This window comes from Hippopotamus amphibius, chromosome 9, assembly GCF_030028045.1.
Source record: "Hippopotamus amphibius kiboko isolate mHipAmp2 chromosome 9, mHipAmp2.hap2, whole genome shotgun sequence".
Lineage (NCBI taxonomy): Eukaryota > Metazoa > Chordata > Mammalia > Artiodactyla > Hippopotamidae > Hippopotamus > Hippopotamus amphibius.
In genome coordinates, this window is record NC_080194.1 from 124,031,403 (window position 1) to 124,053,671 (window position 22,269).

The 22,269-nt window shown below is 48.5% G+C and overlaps 1 protein-coding gene across 2 annotated transcripts in view; it reads right to left on the minus strand.

Annotated features, from left to right (window-relative positions):
* Positions 1-22,269, minus strand: part of TRAP1 (TNF receptor associated protein 1) — a 65,413-nt gene that overhangs the window by 2,309 nt on the left and 40,835 nt on the right. For both annotated transcript variants that reach the window (XM_057747291.1, XM_057747292.1), the window contains 12 exons: positions 20,864-20,935; positions 19,290-19,450; positions 18,400-18,509; positions 17,758-17,831; positions 16,843-16,998; positions 15,347-15,467; positions 14,838-14,907; positions 11,826-11,973; positions 9,843-10,028; positions 9,251-9,389; positions 6,928-7,013; positions 5,407-5,552 (listed from right to left, as the gene is read on the minus strand). In XM_057747291.1, the coding sequence (XP_057603274.1) occupies positions 5,407-5,552; positions 6,928-7,013; positions 9,251-9,389; positions 9,843-10,028; positions 11,826-11,973; positions 14,838-14,907; positions 15,347-15,467; positions 16,843-16,998; positions 17,758-17,831; positions 18,400-18,509; positions 19,290-19,450; positions 20,864-20,935 (1,469 nt within the window). The remainder of the gene's footprint in view (positions 1-5,406; positions 5,553-6,927; positions 7,014-9,250; positions 9,390-9,842; positions 10,029-11,825; positions 11,974-14,837; positions 14,908-15,346; positions 15,468-16,842; positions 16,999-17,757; positions 17,832-18,399; positions 18,510-19,289; positions 19,451-20,863; positions 20,936-22,269) is intronic.

Here is a 22,269-nt window from a genome sequence, read left to right on the forward strand (position 1 = left end):
CAGCCAGTACAGATCTTTCACCCAGTAATTGCATGGCTAATAATTTGGATCAGAAACTGGAAGATGCACCTCCCCCTACTCCCCAGTAGTTTTAAGGAAATTAATGGTTATAAAGCAACACAGAAAACTATGATAAGGTGATGAATAAAAAAATTAAACATGTACTATACAAAACAACTCAAACCCACACCAAGACAAAAGTCCCAAAGAAAATATACCAAGTATGGTACAGTGACTGCAGTGGGGGTGAGACTATGGGCTATGTTTTTCTTTTTGCTATTTTCTAGCATTTTTTGGTAACTTGTTTATGTAACTTCATTTAAAAAATTACTGCTGTATACAAAGTTAATTTCCAAAAAAGAAACTGTCTCTATATATAATAGAAAATGAAATTTCAAAATATCCAATAAGAAAGACATCAAATAACTCTATAAAAAATGTACAAGAATAAAATAGACTTTAAAATAAAAAATGTTACGAGACAAGAAAGGACACTACATAAAGATCAAGGGATCAATCCAAGAAGAAGAGATAACAATTATAAATATATATGCACCCAATATAGGAGCCCCTCAATACATAAGGCAAATGCTAACAACTATGAAAGAGGAAATCAACAGGAACACAATCATAGTGGGGGACTTTTAACACTCCACTTACACCAATGGACAGATCATCCACACAGAAAATTAATAAGGAAACACAAGCTTTACCTCACACAATAAATCAGCTGGATTTAATAGATATCTATAGGGCATTACATCCAAAAACAGTAGATTACACATTCTTCTCAAGTGCACATGGAACATTCTCCAGGATAGATCACATTTGGCGTCATAAATCAAGCCTTGGTAAATTCAAGAAGACTGAAATCGTATCAAGCATCTTTTCTGACCACAACACTATGAGATTAGAAATCAATTATAGGGAAAAAAAACGGTAAAAAACACAAACAGATGGAGGCTAAACAGTACCCTACTAAATAACCAAAAGATCACTGAAGAAATCAAAGAGGAAATGAAAAAATACCTAGAGACAAATGACAATGAAAACACAATGATCCAAAACCTATGCGATGCAGCAAAGGCAGTTCTAAGAGGGAAGTTTATAGCGATACAATCCTACATCAAGAAACAAGAAAAACCCCAAATAAACAATCTAACCTTACACCTAAAGAAACTAGAGAAAGGGGAAAGAAGAGCAAACAAAACCCAAAGTAAGTAGATGGAGAGAAATCATAAAGGTCAGAGCAGAAATTAATGAAACAGAAACAAAGAAAACAATAGCACAAATCAATAAAACTAAAAGCTGGTTCTTGAGAAGATAAATAAAATTGATAAACCTCTAGCAAGACTCATCAAGAAAAAGAGGGAGAGGACTCAAATCAATAAAATTAGAAAGGAAACAGGAGAAGTTACAACGGACACCACTGAAATAAAAAGCACCATAAGACACTACTACAAGCAGCTATATGCCAATAAAATGGACAGATTCTTAGAAAGGTATAACCTTCCAAGACTGAATCAGGAAGACATAGAAAATATGAACAGACCAATCACAAGTAATGAAATTGAAACTGTGATTAAAAATCTCCCAACAAACAAAAGTCCAGGACCAGATGGATTCACAGGTGAATTTTATCAAACATTTAGAGATGAGCTAACACCCATCCTTCTCAAACTCTTCCAAAACATTGCAGAGGAAGGAACACTCCCAAATGCATTTTATGAGGCCACCATCACCCTGATACCAAAAGCAAACAAAGATACTACAAAAAAAGAAAACTACAGACCAATATCACTGATGAATTTAGATGCAAAAATCCTCAACAAAATACTAGCCAACAAAATCCAACAACACATTAAAAGGATCATCCACCATGATCAAGTGGGGTTTATCCCTGGAATGCAAGGATTCTTCAATATACACAAATCAGTCAATGTGATACACCACATTAACAAACTGAAGGCTAAAGACCACATGATCATCTCAACAGATGCAGAAAAAGCTTTTGACAAAATTCAACACCCATTTATGATAAAAACTCTCCAGAAGGTGGGCCTAGAGGAAACCTACCTCAACATAATAAAGGCCATATATGACAAACCCACAGCAAACATCACTCTCAACGGTGAGAAACTGCAAGCATTCCCTCTAAGGTCAGGAACAAGACAAGGATGTCCACTCTCGCCACTACTATTCAACATAGTTTTGGAAGTCCTTGCCACAGCAATCAGAGAAGAAAAAGAAATCAAAGGAATCCAAACTGGAAAAGAAGAAGGAAAACTGTCACCGTTTGCAGACGACATGATACTATACATAGACAATCCTAAAGATGCCACCAGAAAACTACTTGAGCTCATCAATGAATTTGGTAAAGTTGCAGGATACAAAATGAACACACAGAAATCTCTTGCATTTCTATACACTAACAATGAAAGATCAGAAAGAGAGATTAAGGAAACAATCCCATTCACCATTGCAACAAAAAGAATAAAATACCTAGGAATAAACCTAACCAAGGAGGTAAAAGACTTGTACTCAGAAAACTATAAGACACTCATGAAAGAAATCAAAGACGACACAAACAGATGGAGGGACAAACCATGTTCTTGGATTGCAAGAATCAACATTGTGAAAATGACTCTACCACCCAAAGCGATGTACAGATTCAGTGCAATCCCGATCAAATTACCAATGGCACTTTTCACAGAACTAGAACAAAAATTTTATGATTTGTATGGAAATGCAAAAGACCCCAAATAGCCAAAGCAATCTTGAGAAAGAAAGATGGAGTTGGCAGAATCAGGCCTCCTGACTTCAGGCTATACTACAAGGCTACAGTGATCAAGACAGTATGGTACTGGCACAAAAACAGAAATATAGATCAATGGAACAGGACAGAAAGCCCAGAGATAAACTATGGTCAACTCATCTATGACAGAGGAGCCAAGGATGTACAATGGAGAAAAGACAGCCTCTTCAGTAAGTGGTGCTGGGAAAACTGGACAGCTACATGGAAAAGAATGAAATTAGAACACTTCCTAACACCATACACAAAAATAAACTCAAAATGGATTAAAGACCTAAATGTAAGGCCAGACACTATAAAACTTCTAGAGGAAAACATAGGAAAAACACTCTTTGACATAAATCACAGCAAGATCTTCTTTGATCCACCCCCTAGAGTAATGGAAATAAAAACAAAAATAAGTGGGACCTAATGAAACTTCAAAGCTTCTGCACAGCAAAGGAAACTATAAGATGAAAAGGCAACCCTCAGAATGGGAGAAAATATTTGCAAACGAATCAACAAAGGATTAATCTCCAAAATAAAACAGTTCATGCAGCTCAATATCAAAAAAATATACAACCCAATCCAAAAATGGGCAGAAGACCTAAACAGGCATTTCTCCACAGAAGACATACAGATGGCCAAGAGGCACATGAAAAGCTGCTCAACATCACTAATTCTTAGAGAAATGCAAATCAAAACTACAATGAGGTATCACCTCATGCTGGTCAGAATGGGCATCATCCCAAAATCGACAAACAGTAAATGCTGGAGAGGGTGTGGAGAAAAGGGAACGTGCTTGCACTGTTGGTGGGAATGTAAATTGATACAGCCACGATGGAGAACAGTATGGGGGTTCCTTGCAAAACTAAAAATTGAACTACCATATGACCCAGGAATCCCACTGCTGGGCATATACCCAGAGAACACCATAATTCAAAAAGACACATGCACTCCAATGTTCATTGCAGCACTATTTACAATAGGCAGGACATGGAAGCAACCTAAATGTCCATCAACTGATGAATGGATAAAAAAGATGTGGTACATATATACAGTGGAATATTACTCAGCTGTAAAAAGGAATGAAACTGGGACATTTGTAGAGACATGGATGGACCTAGAGACTGTCATACAGAGTGAAGTGAGTCAGAAAGTGAAAAACAAATATCATATATTAACACATATATGCGGACTATAGAAAAATGGTACAGATCAACCAGTTTGCAAGACAGAAATAGAGACACAGATGTAGAGAACAATCATATGGACACCAAGTGGGGAAAGTGGGGAGGGTTGGGGGGGGGATGAATTGGGAAATTGAGATACCCAATAGTACACTCTAAATATATGCAATTTATTGTATGTTAACTGTATCTCAATAAAAGTTCTTTAAAAAAATTGTACAAGAACTCTAAAGAAAACAAGTTTCCAAGAGATACTCATCTAAGAAGGCAGCACAATTAATGGTGCAGGCAACATGGAATAAGATGAAACTAGACCCTCTCCCCACCCCATCCCCCAATCGCAGACAGACCAGTTAGAGAGGGGCTCGACCAACATGAAAGGCCAGAACTACACAGCTTTTAGAAGGACATAATGGGAAGAAGAAACTCATGCCTGGAATAGATGCTTTTTGGGGTCTTAAGAAATCTCTAACAAACACGTATACATTTGATTACATTAAAATTAAGAACTTCTCTTCAAAAGACACTTTTAGACAGGTGAAAAGACAGAATGAGAAAAGATATTTGCAACTGATAAAGTATATATAAAGAACTACCAATCAATTTTTTCTTTTAAAGCCCGGTGGAAAAAAGAACAGTCTTAGAAGGCGTGTCAAGAGAAAGCCAAGCCCGAGGCTAAACTCACGGGAACCCAGGTTCACACACTCTGTCCTCTGGAAGCAGCAGGCCTTACCCAGCCCAGCTGAGGATAAGGTGCTTTCATGCCTGGGCACACACGCCAGAGAAACACATGTGCACCAGACGGGGGACAAGAATGTTCAGAGCAACCTGTTCCCGACAGCCTCCAAACGGAAACTACCCAAAGGTCTATCAAAATAAAATAATTGTGCAGAGCAGATTCATACCCTGTGATTCAGCAGTGAACAAAGAACAAACTACAGTTGCACCCAGAGATGGTCTCACATGCCGAAGGAAGAAAGTAAGGCTTCTAAGGGAATCCGTGCACAGGGGTCCATTCACATGAAGTTCAGAAACAGGCAGAACTGAGCTTGCGTGTAATGATGCTCAAGTAGCCGAAAAACCATAAAGCACAGCGAGGAAGCGACTGATGCAAAAGTTAGGACTGTGGTTCCCCCTGGGGTGTGGGACAAGATTCAAGTGGCAGGAAAATAGGAGCATCTGGGCGCTGGCAAGGTTCAGTTTCTTTAAACGTTACGTGAGTACAGTTTAATACAGTTCAGTTACACAGGTGTTTATAAATATCAAACTGTCCATAAGCTTTACGCATTTTCTATGTGTTATAAATAAAAGAACACCCACTCACATGCAATTTTAAAAGATTACCTGGCAGGTCAGAAATGAGCATGCCCATTGCCTGGACATCAAGGGCCCCGGGCCCAAGAGGCCTGGAGCCAGCAGCCTCACCTAGGGTTGATCTCCAGTGTGGGCTGCAGCAGCTGAGTACGCTCCTCCTGAGTCTTGGCCAGCTGCCGCATGCGCAGGAAGTGCCGGGCGGCCCCCATCTCCAGCACCGTGATCATAGCAGGGTGGGTATCCAGCCGAAGAGTCACCTGCAAGCAAGGCTGGGGGTGAGGGGGGCCCTGGCAGGGTCTTGACCGGGTATGAAGCTTTCCCAGCTGGTAAGACAGGAGAATGCAGGTGTCCAGGGAAGTACCCTAGGCCAGCGGTGTCCCTCCCTCCCAATCACCCACTACCGAGAGGGAGCCTGCTTGGGAACTCCCTCCTCTTCTACACCCCAAAGCCACCAACTTCTAACTTATCAGTTACCGTCCAGGGTCCGTCCTGCCTGGTGGTATTTGCACTTCTCTGCTTCACAGGGGCCACTGCCAAGTCCCACAGCGACTGTCTTAAGACCTGCCAGGACCAGCCACCCCATTTCCCCGGCCCAGCCTCTCTTCCTCAATCCTGTCCATCTTTCCTGCAGATGATGCTCTCCCTGTGGCTCCCTCTGGCCTTTATTTCATTAAATATACCTTTTCTCACTGAGCCCCACAGGCTTCGGGCCTCCTGACTTACACCAGAGCCCCAGAGACTACCAGGCCTCCTGGGCCCACAGCCACCCTCTTCCCAGCAGCACAGTATGGATCTAGCTCCACAACTGCCTAACCTGGGGAAGCGCTCTGTTTCCTTCATAGGTTACAGACAAGAATTCTACCTACTTCCTAGGCCATCTTAAATGAGTCACCACTATAAAGCATGGACACGATATGTGTGTTACATAAAGAAGCCCCAGTCGCACGCCTTGCTCCCTACCGGGAAGCCCTCACCTCTCTCAGTGAGCCACTGCTACCTCCTCTGGAGCCCCCAGGTCTGCCCTCCTCTGCTCTCAGGCATGCCTACCCTGAACACCTGCCTGTCCCTTGGGGCCACTCCTGAACATGTCCCTCAGCCAGTGACACCTGTTCTCTGGTGACTGTATTTCTCTTGCAGCTCTGAGCTGGACTGGTGAGTTCCTAGCTCATTAAAGCCCATCCAGACCCCTCACTGAGAACACAAGCTGGACCGTACTTCCTTGTGTCCCCAGCCAATGCAGCCCCTCTACGCCTGGGCTAGGATGGCTCTGGGGAGGCCAACTGGGGACCCCTCTTCTCGGCTTCTACCTGCCCACCATGCCCTCAGCCACTCACCTTCCACTTTCTTGGTTCCAGCCTGCTCTACAAATTGGAGGCAAAGCCAAGCTTGCCTGCCCTGCCTCAGCAACACCCTGGACACATGTGACTACATGCACACGAGTGCACACGAGTGCACACATGTGCAAGACCAGCAGCGACGTGCCTGGTCTCCACCTAATATCATGGCTCCACCTAATACCACTGCTGGGAGAGCACCCATCAGGCCAGCAACCCAGAGCCAGTAGGCTGGCCAGCTGTGTGGTCACCGAGGGCCATGGTGGCTGGGTGGCGGCCTGTCTCTGGGAGGCCTCACCTTCACATCGGTGACACGGGACCCCAGCGCGTTTCTCATCCAGGCCATCAGGTCCTCTGTCTCCTTCTCTGACAGGCGGTCATCAGCTACAGGAGAGCAGAAGGGTGAGCTTGGAGGCCATCTGCACAACTCTCTCTCCATGGGCTCCCACTGACAGTCTCCCTCCCACTGGCAATGACAGAAGCTACCAAAACGCTCTTCATCTAAAATTAAGCAGATTTTATCAGGCTTCCTGACTTCAGGCTATACTACAAGGCTACAGTGATCAAGACAGTATGGTACTGGCACAAAAACAGAAATATAGATCAATGGAACAGGACAGAAAGCCCAGAGATAAACTATGGTCAACTCATCTATGACAGAGGAGCCAAGGATACACAATGAAGAAAAGGCAGCCTCTTCAATAAGTGGTGCTGGGAAAACTGGACAGCTACATGTAAAAGAATGAAACTAGAACATTTCCTAACACCATACACAAAAATAAACTCAAAATGGATTAAAGACCTAAATGTAAAACTGGACACTATAAAACTCCTAGAGGAAAACATAGGAAGAACACTCTTTGACGTAAATCACAGCAAGATCTTCTTCGATCCACCCCCTAGAGTAATGGAAATAAAAACAAAAATAAAGAAGTGGGACCTAATGAAACTTCAAAGCTTCTGCACAGCAAAGGAAACTATAAGCAAGACGAAAAGACAACCCTCAGAATGGGAGAAAGTATTTGCAAATGAATCAACAGACAAAGGATTAATCTCCAAGTTATATAAACAGTTCATGCAGCTCAATATCAAAAAAACAACCCAATCCAAAAATGGGCAGAAGACCTAAACAGGCATTTCTCCACAGAAGACATACAGATGGCCAAGAGGCACATGAAAAGCTGCTCAACATCACTAATTCTTAGAGAAATGCAAATCAAAACTACAATGAGGTATCACCTCACGCTGGTCAGAATGGGCATCATCCCAAAATCGACAAACAGTAAATGCTGGAGAGGGTGTGGAGAAAAGGGAACGTGCTTGCACTGTTGGTGGGAATGTAAATTGATAGAGCCACGATGGAGAACAGTATGGGGGTTCCTTGCAAAACTAAAAATTGAACTACCATATGACCCAGGAATCCCACTGCTGGGCATATACCCAGAGAACACCATAATTCAAAAAGACACATGCACTCCAATGTTCATTGCAGCACTATTTACAATAGGCAGGACATGGAAGCAACCTAAATGTCCATCAACTGATGAATGGATAAAAAAGATGTAGTACATATATACAGTGGAATATTACTCAGCTGTAAAAAGGAATGAAACTGGGACATTTGTAGAGACATGGATGGACCTAGAGACTGTCATACAGAGTGAAGTGAGTCAGAAAGCGAAAAACAAATATCATATATTAACACATATATGCGGACTATAGAAAAATGGTACAAATCAACCGGTTTGCAAGGCAGAAATAGAGACACAGATGTAGAGAACAAACATGGACACCAAGTGGGGAAAGTGGGGAGGGTTGGGGGGGAATGAATTGGGAGATTGGGATACCAAATTGTACACTCTAAATATATGCAATTTATTGTATGTTAACTGTATCTCAATAAGTTCTTAAATAAATGAAAATAAAACTAAAATTAAGCAGATTCTAGAGTCTGTCATACAGAGTGAAGTCAGAAAAACAAATACTGTATGCTAACACATAGATATGGAATCTAAAAAAATGGTACTGATGAACCTAGTGGCAGGGCAGGAATAAAGACACAGACATAGAGAATGGACTTGACATGGGCGGTGGGGGAAGCTGGGATGAAGTGAGAGAGTAGCATTGACATATACACACTACCAAATGTAAAACAGCTAGTGGGAAGCTGCTGTATAGCACAGTGATCAGCTCGGTGCTTTGTGAAGACCTAGAGGGGTGGGACAGGGAGGGTGGGAGGGAGGCTCAACAGGGAGGGGATATGGGTATGTGTGTATACGTTATAGCTGATTCACTTTGTTGGACAGCAGAAACTAACACAACATTGTAAAGCAACTATACTCCAATAAAGATGTGAAAAAATAAAATTAAGCAGATAAATTTAGACCCCAGAAAGAATACTTTTGGTTGCCTGAGGCCCATATAATTTTGTTAGGGCTTTAAGTCTTAGCAAGCTTGGTCAATCTTAGGAAGGCAAGTTGAAAAGAAAACCCCATATAAATCCACTGTTGCAGGACAGAAGAGGCCATGCGGCAAAACATGCCAGCTCCCCCTGTCCGGCCTCACCTGCACCCCAGGCCACCACCCACACCTGTGCCCAGAGAGAAGGGAAGCAAGCCGACCTAGGGAGCTGTCCTCAAACTTCTCCTCCTTGTAGTGGTCGATGACGATGTCCGTTTCCACAGAGATCAGCTTCTTCTTGTCAAACTCACGAAGGTGGAGCAAAGTCAGTTCATCAAACTGCTCGTAACAGAAGAGAACCTGCGAGGGCCCAGGACGGCTTCCATCAGACCTGGGGAAGCCTCTGCGCGTAACAGGAGAGGGACGTGGAGCAGGGACTGGGGCTGTAGCCTGGGCCCAGCATCCAAGGACCACGCCGGGGATGCTGGGATTCCTGGGCCTTGTGGATGAAGTGGTTTACAGATAGCTCTCAGGGAGGCTCTGGCTACATCTTAGTAGAAACAGTGATGCTATTTATAGAGACATCCCTGTGTCACCTCCTAGAAAGACACGAGCGAAAGGCAGGCTTGGGCCCGGCCTCTGTACCCCTGGATGCTGACTAACTGCTCGGCTCTCCTGAGTCCTGGGCATGTTCAGCCATTTCCCAGTGAGTACAGGGACCCCCCATTGAGTGCTCAGACCCCCTTGCCCTCTGACCTGGCCCTGAGGGAGGGATGCCCAGTCAGGGCTGAGCCTACCCTTCGGCTCACCCACCTCTGTGTTTTTCCGCTTCATGGCCTCGTAGTAGGGTGAGTGCTCCGCCAGGTGACGGTTGGGGGCGCAAAGGTAGTAGATGTTGCGGGTGCCGGCCTGCATGCGGCTGGCATAGTCCAGGAGGCTGGTCAGCTGCCCGGCAGGCAGTGCCGACGACTCATACCGCAGCAGCTTTGCGATATCCTCCTGTAGACAGACAGAGGCCAGGTCACGGCTCTGAAAGCCTCCAACAGCGGGGCACTGGCTTCAGGAGCTTCCGGCTAAGGGAGGAAATGCTCTGGCTGGCCTCACACCTGTCTGGTGACCCACTGTGTCCTGCAGCCAAGGCAGCTCCCGCAGGAGCCTGCCCCAGAGATGGCACCCTGGGGGGCTCTGGGGGACTCCAGTGCTGTTCATTGGGCCCCATATCAGAAGTTCAGGGGACCTCAGAGAGCCTTCTACCACAGGTGGCCCAGGGCCTCACCGAGAGCGGCTTTCCGGGTGAGCCGTGCACATGGTCTCAGGAGCAGCCAGGCCCTGTCCGTGGCAGAGGCCACTCTGGACCCAGTGTCCTCCCTCCATCCCGAGTCACAGACCCTGTCTCTGGCCAAGCAGGGGACACAGGTGTGAAGTCCACACTTCTCAGCCCTCCTCACAGCCAGGGGATGAGTCCTGGCCCAGGGGTGCAAGCCAAAGTGACTCAGAGAATAGGCCCTGAGAGAAGGGGCTTGTCCGTCTGCTCCTGTTGGCAGAGATGCATGTGTGACTGCTGGTGGCGTCTTGACTCCACGAGGGAATCGCCTGTAAAGACGGAAGCAGCAACAGGCTGGGGCCCAGCTCCCTGACGCACCAGCCTGGATGTGATCTGAAAATGCACTGCCTCGTCTATGCCACCAACTTATCTCTGACGACCCATGGCACCCAGAGAGGCAGGTCCAGATGAGAGAGTGACGTGGTGGGGACGAAAGGGGGACAAACAGGCAAAAGCAGGGATCTGGGAGGCCACCTGGTGAGCCAGGCTCTAGGTTCACAGGCAGAGCTCATGCTGTTGTGCACATTACGGATGCTCATTAACCAACTGAGTTGGTCAGTATTTATAAAGCACTTAGAAAAGCCTCTGGCACCACCTGGGTGCTGCTGCCTACAAACACGAAGAGGGACGAGTGGAGAGTCTGAGCAGGCAGCGCTCGGAGCCACTGGAGTCCTTGTGCCGACAACCGGGGTGAAGAGGGCCCATCAGGGAGCAGGCTGGCAGCCAAGCAGCCCGGCCCCTGTTCCACCCTCCCCCACGGCCTGTAGAACCACCCCTGGGACCCCAGACGGTCGGTCACCCTCCTTCCCTGCTGCTGTTCTACAGCAAAGATGAAACCCTGGCACCAAGAGTGACTAATGGGGACGGGTGTCTCTGGGTGATGGAGATGTTCCATAACCAGGCAGTGGTGGACGTTCAACCTGTGAAGGCACTAAGTGAGCTGTTCACTTTAAGAGGGTGAATTTTACTGTCCGGGAATTGTATCACAACTTTAAAATGGCCAAAAAATGTTTATGGAACAGTCTTATTGTTTTCAAGTAATTGTACAATATAACTGACCCCTGGCTCCAGTGGCACAGTGTTGAAGGATTTCTACCGATCCCATGATGAACTGCCCTGACTACCCACACCTCACCTGCCCCACCAACCCCGTGAACCAGGCACCTCGCTTGTCCCGACTTCTGTGACCTCCCCAAGCCCCCCAGGCCCTCGGGGAAGGAGACAGCGCATGCCTGCTCCCCTCCACCGAGGGCACTGGAGGAGCTGGGCATGCGCTCATGTGCATGCTGGGCCTGCTAGGACCACCCACAGAGTCCAGAGGCCAAAGATACACTTCCTGACCCCTGGGAGCAGTGACTGGGGTGCCTGGCTGTGCCATCATCACGTCATGGGAAGCTCATGTTTCTGGTCTCCAGCAGCTTCCTCCACAGCCCAAGGCAGCCCAGAGAAAGGCCCAGAAACCCAGACCCTACCTTGACCTCCTGCTCAGCCGTGGTCACAATGCCCTCCCTCATGAACAAGCCATAATCTTCAAAAAACTTGGCATATTTCTCAGCATCTTTTTTACTCTGGTCAATGAAGAATTTTATTAGCCTCTGCTGTAGAACACCCTGGAGTTTCCTACAGAACAGAAAAACATTTATCATGAAAGAGCAACTTTCACGAAATACAGTCAGAAGGACATGAAAAAATGTTCAGCCTCACTAATAATCAGAGAAGTGAAGACAACATACCAGGAAGAAAGGGTGACCCTTGGCCAACACCAGTTAAGAAGACACGCACCCCCTGGAGGCAAGAATGCTAGCTGACACCCCCTCACCCCTAGCCTTGTGGAGAGTGACAAGCGGTGGTTCTAAGACTACACCTTCACAAGCCAGCAAGATTTATGGGCCAGGATTTTCACTGTAGCACATAAAATAGAAAACAATTATGAACAAGCTCAGAGAATGATGGAAAACTACACAGCCATTAAAATCCTCTAATGACATGATCCTTAATAACGTAAGAAAGTGCCGGATTGAAAGAAAAGCCAGAAAAATCCCCAAACGGATAAATTACAGTGTACACATAGTATAAGTATGCAAAGACTATATATACTATTCGCTGTATGTTATATTTTTCATACTTAGGACCAATGCTGTATAAACAATGCATACACTTTAACTTGGGTTTATACTGGATATATCATATGTGCACTACAATTTTACAAAATTAGGATTTTGTGCATCAAGGTGTTTACCAGAGCATAATGGCAAAAAATCGTGAGCAACACTATTAGTGGGATTAGGGGGTATTTTTATTTCCTTAATATTCTGCCTTTACTTTAAAAAGGTAAAATTCCCACGTGTTTCCTTAATAATACAGGGTAGGGGAACAGCAATGTTTAACATTCATTTAAGCTTTTCATCTTCTACTTCCATCCTGAATAGCTCAGTCCTTCAGCTCCAGGGCAGAATGGGACAGGGCAGCGCCTATATGTATGGCAGGGCAGCCACAGCAGCTAGGATGAAACGAGGAGGGTGTCCGTGCAGGGTGAGGGCTAGGGAGCCTGGTGTGGTGTGTCAGAGCCCAAGGGCCCCGCAAGAGGGCATCCAAGCTGGGGACAGCGAGCAGCTGGCAGAACGGCTGGCAGACACCCCCTTAGTGGGCAGCCCACTGAGTGGCATCAGGGCCTGAGCAGGTGAAAGTGCAGGGAGCTGGGGGAGGGCAGTGGCGATGGCAGACTGGTAACATGGAGGGGACTGTCAGAGGTAAACGCGTTAGGAGTGATCAGAGTCAGATTCCTCACTGTTAAGGGCAGCAAACATGGAAAGACCGAGACCACGGCGGTGCTGGTTGGTACTGGGTGGACTCAATAGATACAGAAGTGCTCAAAGAATGACGGGAACAGGACAAAGGGCAAAGGAGGCAGCCTGAGTAGGTTCCCGCTAAATCGGGGACAGTCTGGTCATCAAAATAAATAATGACAGCAACAGATTATAACCCTTAAATAAAACAGGAAATCAAGTCATGCAAATAAGTTATAAAGATATTAACAAAAGCACATGCATATTATAAGAAATGAACACACAGCTGCAAAATGCCACCCCATTACATCATTACTAATTACAGCAGGAAAAAGAGTAAGTTCATGTGAGAAGACTGGCAGATGCCCCCTTAATCAAGGGTCAACGTGAACATCACCAGTAAGGGGACAACTCAAAGTCGTGCCCCACCTGACAGGATGCATCACTTTGTGCTACTCCTGCACCTGAGCATGAGGGAGCGTCCCACAAACCGCGCTGAGGGCCCATTTATAAAACCGCTGGTCTGAAGTCTTCAGAAGCATCCAGGTCTTGAAAAAAACCATGGAACTTGGCCAGCCTCCAGGAGACTAGAGAAACATGACAACTAAAGGTGTGTGTGACTCTGGAGTGGACCCTCTTACTCTAGAGAACATGACGAGCACAAGTGTGAGATGTGGATGGGTCTGAGGATGAGACGTGGACGCTGCACACATCAACTCTAACGGACCGCTGCGCTGGAGCTGGGAGGAGACTGTTCTCTGGAAACACACCCTGCGATACCTGGGGATGATGGGCATACGGCGAACAACTTACTCTCCCAGGTACAGGGGGAAAATGTATTTTGTGTCATGTTTCTACTTTTTCTTTGTTTAAAAAATGTCTCTTAAGGCTGACTCTGCTGGTCAAGATGTGTGCTCAGACTGACAGCCATGCCCTGGAAAACCACAAGCAGTGACCAAGTGGCCGGACACATCCCCGCCTGCATCCTCGCATAACACCAGCATCTGGGCCAGCCCAGCCCCGGCTGCTGGTGGCAGAGCACATGCCTGAGGTCATAAAACATGGGTTCAAATACAGGTTCACTCACTGGCAGGTGTGACCTCCCTGTAACACAGTTTCCACAACTATGACATGGAGACCTAGTGGTTCCCACCTCCAAGAATGACACAGGCTGCACAGGAAGGGCTTGGTACAGTGTGGGTGAGAATAAACGCTCAGTAAACAGCAGCTGCTGCTACGATCAGGATGGGAGAGGAGAAATCCGACCACCCTAGTCCACTTGGATTCCAAGAGCAATGTCTCCAAATGAGGTTCCAGTGCCCGGCCCTTGCCTTCTTCATGCCGTTAGTGACCTTCCTGGACACAGGTCAGACAGTCTCCTGGCTCTGGGGCTGTCCTTTGCCTTGTCCACCCAGAAACAGCCTGCCTGGAACCTCCCCTGTCATGGCTGCCCCGGGATTGAGTGACAGGGATTGGCCAAGGGAGGGAACATCTCCCGGCACCGGCAGCAATTCTCCTCAAGGTCAGTCTCCAAACCCCTCTTAGAAAAGCATGAAGTAAAACATGGGGCAAAGCACATGTGACCTCTGAGTGTTCTCCAGGCCCACGGCTCCCTTGGGCACCTGCAGCTCCACCCTCTGCCTTCAGCAGCTTCAAGCCCGCCTGGTGAGGCGCCCGCTGTGTCCTGCAGCTGCTCACCTGATGAGCGCGCCCTCCTGGAGGAGCTCCCGGCTGAGGTTCAGGGGGATGTCCTCGCTGTCCACCACACCTGTGAGACACAGGCCAAGTGCAGGTAAGAGGGAAGGACACTTGGGGGCACCTCCTCCCAGCCCCTTGTAGTCTTAGAATTCACACAGAGCCCAGGTCATGACCATGGGGTCAGAATAAAAGTAGGCAAGGTCGGCGAGCCTTTGCTGGGACAGTTTCTATGATTTCAGTATCAGCTGGACCCTCTGAAAACCACCTCCGGGGTTTTCGGTTCAAAATCATAAAAATATCATAGATAAATCAACCAAGACTAGTGTTTGGAGGCGGGAAGCTCCCTGGGAGGCGCTGCACTGTCAGGACGCGGCTCACCAGCCAGCAGCTGTGGCAGCTCACCCTGACCCCGCACTCATCAAAGACGAGCACTTTCTGACAGTATCCAGGGCAGAGAGCTGCTTCTGGGCCTCAGCCCACGCAGCTGGGCACAGACACTGGCACCAAACCTCGAATGAAGCGCAGCCATGTGGGCAGGATGTTGGTGGCCTTGGTTTGGATGAGGACCTTGCGGCTGTACAGTGAGACGCTGGAGCCCAGCTCCCGGCTCACATCAAACATGGATGGTTTCTGGAGGCAAGGAAAGGGCAATGTCAGGCAGCAACAGCAGAATCCATGGTGGCCCCCCAGGAAGCAGAGCCTATAAGGTCACAGAGAACCCTTTCCTAAGGCCGCCTGGGCTGGGAGATTTGGGGCGGATGTGCGATGTTCAAAAGCCCAACGGGGCCCTGGGATGCCCCTCCCCACCATGGTGCTGGGTGGAGTGGGGGGCCCTCTCTGGGCAGCTGCCCCCTCCCTATAAAAACAACGACCTGGGACTTCCATGGTGGTCCAGTGGCTATGAATCTGCCATCCAATGCAGGGGGAGCAGGTTCGATCCCTGGTTGGGGAATTAGATCTCACATGCCGTGGGGCAACTAAGCCGTGCACCACAACTAAGACCCGATGTAGCCATAAGTAAATACATAGATAGATAGATAGATAGATAGATAGATAGATAGATAGATAGATAGATAAATAGTTTAACACAACAAAAACAAAAACAAAAAAACCCCAATGACTTACATGTCCCTGTAAACAGAGCCAAACCTGCTAGGGGTCAGGGGTCTGCAAACTAGAGCCCACAGGCCGAATCACCTGTTTGTGTGGCTTAGAATGGCTTTTCCATTTTTAAATGGTTAATGAAAAAGGCAAAAAAGAGCATTTCATGATACATGAAATCCAAATTCCCGTGTCTACACTTTCCGGAACCCAGCCACATGCCCGTCTCAGCGTGGCCCACGAGCCTTCACGCCATGGCGGCAGAGTCCGTGGTGGTGCGAGGCCTACAAAGTGGTCACTGCCTGCCGATCCTGCTCTAAACCAGCACCTCGCAAGCTGTCGTGTGCACACACATCACGTTGGGATCACGTTAAGGAAGGGAGTGACTTGGGGGTCCCGGGCAGGACCCAAGGCTCAGCATCCCTAGCGGGTCCAGGGGACGCTGGTGCTGCTGGTCTGCAGAGCACACGCAGCGGTGACGGAAGAACAGCTCTTTCCAAAATGTTTAACAGGTGTGGGGCTCTAGTCTATTAAAAAGCCAGGAAAGCTGGGTTCATCCCAAGCAAGTTTCCCCGCTGCAGGATTTGTCGGGGCCTTTGCGGTGCTGCCCTGGGCCAAGCAGAAGCAGGGAGAGCACGCTGCCTGGAGATGGGACGCCCATGCCCATCCACAAAGTCCAGGCCTGCTGGGCCAAACGTCTCTGTTCAGCACCCCTCACTTCAACTTCTGTTCAACCGTCCAGATGTATAGGATTTTCTTTCATCCCGATGCTGGCTGCCAAAGCAATTTCTGTGATATCTGTGCTAAGCTGTCCCTGTTCCGGGGAAGTGCTGCTGGTGTGTAAACCCAGGGAGCAGTGGGCAAGGCCCTGGCAGCCCGCACGGCAGGCCTGCACCCGGCTCACCGTTTCCGGCACGTAGAAGATGCTGCGGATGTTGAGAGGTGCGTCTGTCTTGTAGTGCAGGGTGTAGCGGGGCTTGTCATGGGCCTGAGCGACGTAGCGGTAGAATTCCTCATGCTGCCCTTCACCCACGTCCTTGGGATCCATCATCCAGACGGCCTGGAATGGAGGTGAATGGGGATGTTATGTTTCAGACACATCCTCCCAACATATAGAGCTGACCTGGTGGAGCTGACAGTGCCCAGGTGCTGGTGAAGGCACCCTCAGCACGACCGAGGGTCAGCCTTCCAGGCCCTGTCTCCAGCCCCACCCACTCAATGCTGGACAAACACACACACAAAAAGCTCTGGGAACAAGCGCCCTGTCGCCAGCACAGTGTCAGGAAGAGGGAAGCAAGAGGCAGGGTCTGGATGTTAGCTGCCAACAGGTGAGCAGCTCGAGAAACACGTCAAGCCATGTGCTGGACATTCACTGAGCCATGAAAAGGAACAGAGCACCGATATACCCGACAACCAGCAGGAGCCCTGAAAATATGCTAAGAAGCTGGACACAAAGGACCACACAGTGTTTGACTCCATTTTTATGAAATGCCCAGAGTAAGCCAATCCAGAAAGTGGACTGTGGTTGCCAGGGGCTAGGGGGAGGGGAGTGGGAGTGACTGCTGATGGGCACGGAGTCTCATGGTGGGGCAGGGGGTGGTGAAATGTTGTGTAACTGACCATGGTGACAGCGGCGTGACTGAATACACTCAGGAGCACGAAGCGTGCTATAAAGGGTGACACCACAGATCTCGCTTCCCCCAGAGCATCCCCTTCTGGGGCTCTGACAGCAATAGCCAGTCCCATCTCTGCTGGGCCAGCCCGACACACAGAAGCTCATCTCCATGGCTAGCCGAGCCCGCAGACAGCCAGGCCTCACCTGCAGAGTATTAATGCGCCTTCCGTTCAGGTACAAGGGGAAGCTGACGAAGTTGCTGTACTTTGTCACCACATCTGGAAGAGACAGAAAAAAAAAACAATGAACGCGGGAAGCTTCTGGAGATGAAAGCTCTGGAAGGCGCTGCAGGGGTCACATAGCTCTGGGAGGCGTCATCCCCGGCCTGCCTGCACACGGGGAGCAGAACTCACTCCTAAACTGGATTTCGAGGCCCAGGCCACCATAAGACACGACACTTTCTTGGCAGCATAAACAGGGTTTTCATGGGCGAACATGACCCCTGGAAAGCGCTGGGCACCTTCAGTAGCATCTAGTGAGACCAGAACAGAGAGGAGCATCACGCAGATGTGCCCACTCTGGTTGTCCGGGATCCTGGACTCAGGCCGGGCAGGTGAGCCAGTGACATCTTATAGCACAGGCAGGACAATGACAGGATCCTGCGCCACCAGCAAGTACAGTGGAGATGGCTCTGCTCGAAGGGAGGAGGGCAAACCTGACCCCTACCCTAACCCATGCCAGCCCTGTGCCCGCAACCCCATTCCCCCAGAATCTCCTAAAACACGGAGGCAGGAGGCACCTCGCCGATCCAAGTGCACATCCCCAGAGGCCCAGGCTCCCGCTCACCTCGAACCCGGGCCTCGCTGGCAAACTCTCTGCTGTCTGCCTTGAGGTGGATGATGATTTTGGTCCCGGTTCTAACTCCCGAGGCTTCAGCGATTTCAAACACCCCGGAGCTAAGACACGCAGGAGAGGGAAGGTGAGTTCTGCCCATCAGTGCTGACAAGTTCCCCATGTGGCAGTCAGGACTTATGCAGAAAGGAAGCAGGAGTGTCACCGCTTTCAAATCCAGCTGAGCCCTCAGGCCGCCACGCCTCCGCCAGGGACAGTGGCCGCGGTGGGTTTGGGGCTCAGGGCTCCCCACTCACGAGCACCTCTTGACCTCGTGTCGCCTGAAGTGGCTGGCAAGCGCCAGACCCCAGGAGAAGAGACGCGCCCCCCCACCCCTCCTGCCCGTGCTAACTCCACGTGCTCTGGACCCCTGGACAGGCGCCTCCTCCCCAGACAGAAGCACATGAGAGGGGCCTTGTTGATTCCTCGGCCCCACTTTTCCTTCGGGAAAGCAGGATTCAGAATTGACGTTTAGGGGCTTGTGAGATGAACACTCAATGAACCACCTGTTGGCTACGGTGGGCGCCATCCTCCACCAATAATCAAGACGGTCCTGGATGTCCGCCTGTGAGGCAGGCCCAGTGCACTGTGGAGACAGCAGGAGGCGGGGCAGCCAGGGAGCCAAACCGCGACACCCCCAAGGAGTTAGAGACGCACCCTCAGAACAAAGGTGCCCACCCCTGAGCACGGAGTGGGGACCCACACGGCAAAAGGAGGAACGGCTTCCCAGACCAGACCACGCGCTTCAGCCAAATCCCACTCTACATGGCAGGCGACACTTGCCTCAGTGGCCCCAGGGTCTGGGGACACTCTGTGTGTGACATGGGACACACTCACTTACTCACCCGTCTGAAAGCCACTGGTACCCGGGGCTGCCTGAGTCCACCGAGCGGGAATAGACCTCGACTCTATCAGCTACCATGAAGGCCGAGTAGAAACCCACTCCAAACTGGCCGATGATCTTGCTGCTGGCTTCTGCCTGGCTCTGCAATGCTTCCAGAAAGGCCTGTGGGGTGAGGCCAGTCAGAGGGGGGCAGCCCTGCCCCAGAGACCTGCCTTCCGTCTGCAGCTGCACGTCTGTTCCTCCAGCGCAAGCTCAGGTGCGGTTCACTCTCAAGACAACCCCGTACACTCCACTCACTTTCCTCACAGACGGCCCGGCCCAGAGTGGCCCCTGACATTCAGGGGAGGAGACGCCCACATTCGTGGGAAAACTACACACCAAACACGTGCTTGTACACGCTTGTTGCTGTGAACACTGTCCAACAGACATTCTGCGGTGATGGAAATGTTCTGTGTGGTCGGACATGGGAGCAGCTGACCGCATTTGGCTACTGAGCACTTGAACTGTGTGGCCAGTGCAACAAAAGAACTAATACATTTTAAATTTTTTGTATTTAATTTTAATTAATTTAAATTCCTCTACTCAATATTCTGTGATAACCTATATAAGAAAAGAATCTAAAAAAGGACTGTATGTATATGTATAACTGAATCACTTTGCTGTACACCTGAAACTAACACAACATTGTAAATCAACTACAATAAAATTATTTTAAAAAACTTTTAATTCAAACAGCCGCATGTTAGAGGCTACCATATGTGATGACAGCACAGATTCCCTTGATAGAAATACAACCAAAAATGTAATGGGGGAAATAGTTATGGTAAAGTCGTTTTTTAAAGTAGAAATTTCTGTGAATCACTCAGGGCCAACAATTAGACTGTTTTCAAGCACTTGGCACAAAGTGCCATTTTAGGCACCACTTAGGCCCACAAAGAATAAAGAGCATCTGTTCACCCAGGAGAGGCACATTGGCAGCTGAGGGCTACCGGCCTCTGTCCAGGGCTGGCGTTGGAGGAGGACACCTTGACCATCCTCCCCTTGTCAGCTTCAAGCTGCACCAGCACCTGACCACCCCACCCCCCATGCCTGCTCATCTCCATGCAGCGGTTCTGGAGAACAGTCAGCCTGTGACATGTGGGCCCCACCGACTCTCATGGACCGTGCCGTCTCTGCGCCTCTCCCGCCTCAAGCCTACACAGCTCAAATAAACGCCAAGAAAACACTTGGAGAAAAGCATCAGGAGGCAGAATGGCTGGCATATCAGATGTGGACAGACAGGCTCTGAATGGAGGGTTGGCCAGTTTCTAGCTGGGTCAAGAACTGCCTCCAGCCTGTCCATCCAGCAAATAACAGAAACCACCTCTGAGGTCCCCATGATGACACAGTGAAATCCTGTGATAAAGGGTCCTCAATGCCAACAAGCTTGCGCCTGAGGACTTTCCTCTGAAGCTGGTGTCCAAAGCATCTGGGACGTACCCTCTCTGGTCAGAACTGCCCTTCAAGGGGAGACCCTCAAACCTGAGGTGGGACGAGCAGCTGTAGCACCCAAGAAAAGGGTAGCAGGGGGCTTACCTTCGACCCTGACCTGGCGATCGTTCCCAGATTGGACACCAGCTCCTCCTGTGTCATCCCGATGCCAGTGTCCTGACAAAAGAGACAGGCTAAGCAGGGAGCCGGGAGTAACATGTGCGGACAGCTGGGCACAAGTACATCAGTTATACTTGCCAGGCGGGCCCAGCAAAGTAACAAGACGGTCGTCAGAAAAGGAGAATTCGAGCCACGTCAGCCAGGCCTCACTGGAGAAAACCTCACTAGAGGACGGACGCATAGAAAAAGGTAAAATGGAGTCCAGGAAGAGCTGCACAGATACTGTCGTGATTTTTGATAAAGGTTCCGAGACAAATCACTGGGGAAAGGAAAAACAAATGGTGCAGAAACAACGGGACAGCCACAGGCGAAAAACAACTCTCAGCCCTTCTCTTACACAGACACAAAATGATCACAGACCTAAGTGTAAGAGCCAAGGCTGTAAAACTTCTAGAAGAAAAGACAGGAGAAAATCTTTCTCTCTTTGAAATAGGCAGAGACTTCTTCGATAGGTCACTAAAAGCATGAAGGATAAAAGAAAAAAGTGATAAAGTGGATTTCATTAAAAACTTCTGCTTTTCAAAAGCCACTACTAAGAAAATAAAAAGGCAAGCCACAGGCTAGGGAAAAATATTTGCAAAAGTCTATCTGATATAGGACTTGTATCTAGAATATACAAAGAACTCTTACAACGTAATAAAAAGACAAACAACCCGATTAAAAATGAGCAAAACTCTGAAAGACGTTACACAAGGAAGATATACAAATGGCAAACACATGAAAAGATGCTCAATGCCATTAATCATTAGGAAAATGAAAATTAAAACCACAATGAGATACACTGCTCATGCACTAGAATGGCTACAATTAAAACCACTGACAGTGACAAGTGTGGACAAAGATGTGCAGCCACTGGTGTCCCAAACATTGCCAGGAGTACAGAATAGGACATCCGCTGTGGGAACATTTGGCAGTTTTTCATGACGTTAAACAGACACGTTCCTACAACCCCGCAATCCTATTCCTAGGTATTTACACAAGAGAGATGAAAATACATGCCCACTCGAAGATGTAAATGTTCACAGTGGCTTTATTCCTAACATCCCAGGTGCTCACCAGCTGGTTAACGGACACATAAACTGTGAGGTCTCCATACAGCTGAGCAATTCTCAGTGACAGAAAGGAACAAACTATTGATATAGGCAACAGCGCAGAAGAATCTCAAAAGCAGTGTGGCAAGTGAAAGAAGTCAGACTCAAAAGACTACCTCCTGTGTAATTCTGTTTATATGAAATTCTAGAAAATAGAAAACCACAGTGACAGAAAGCAGAGCAGTGGTTGACGAGGGCTGGGAAGGGGCAGGGAATACTGAGGATGATGACATCAACAGT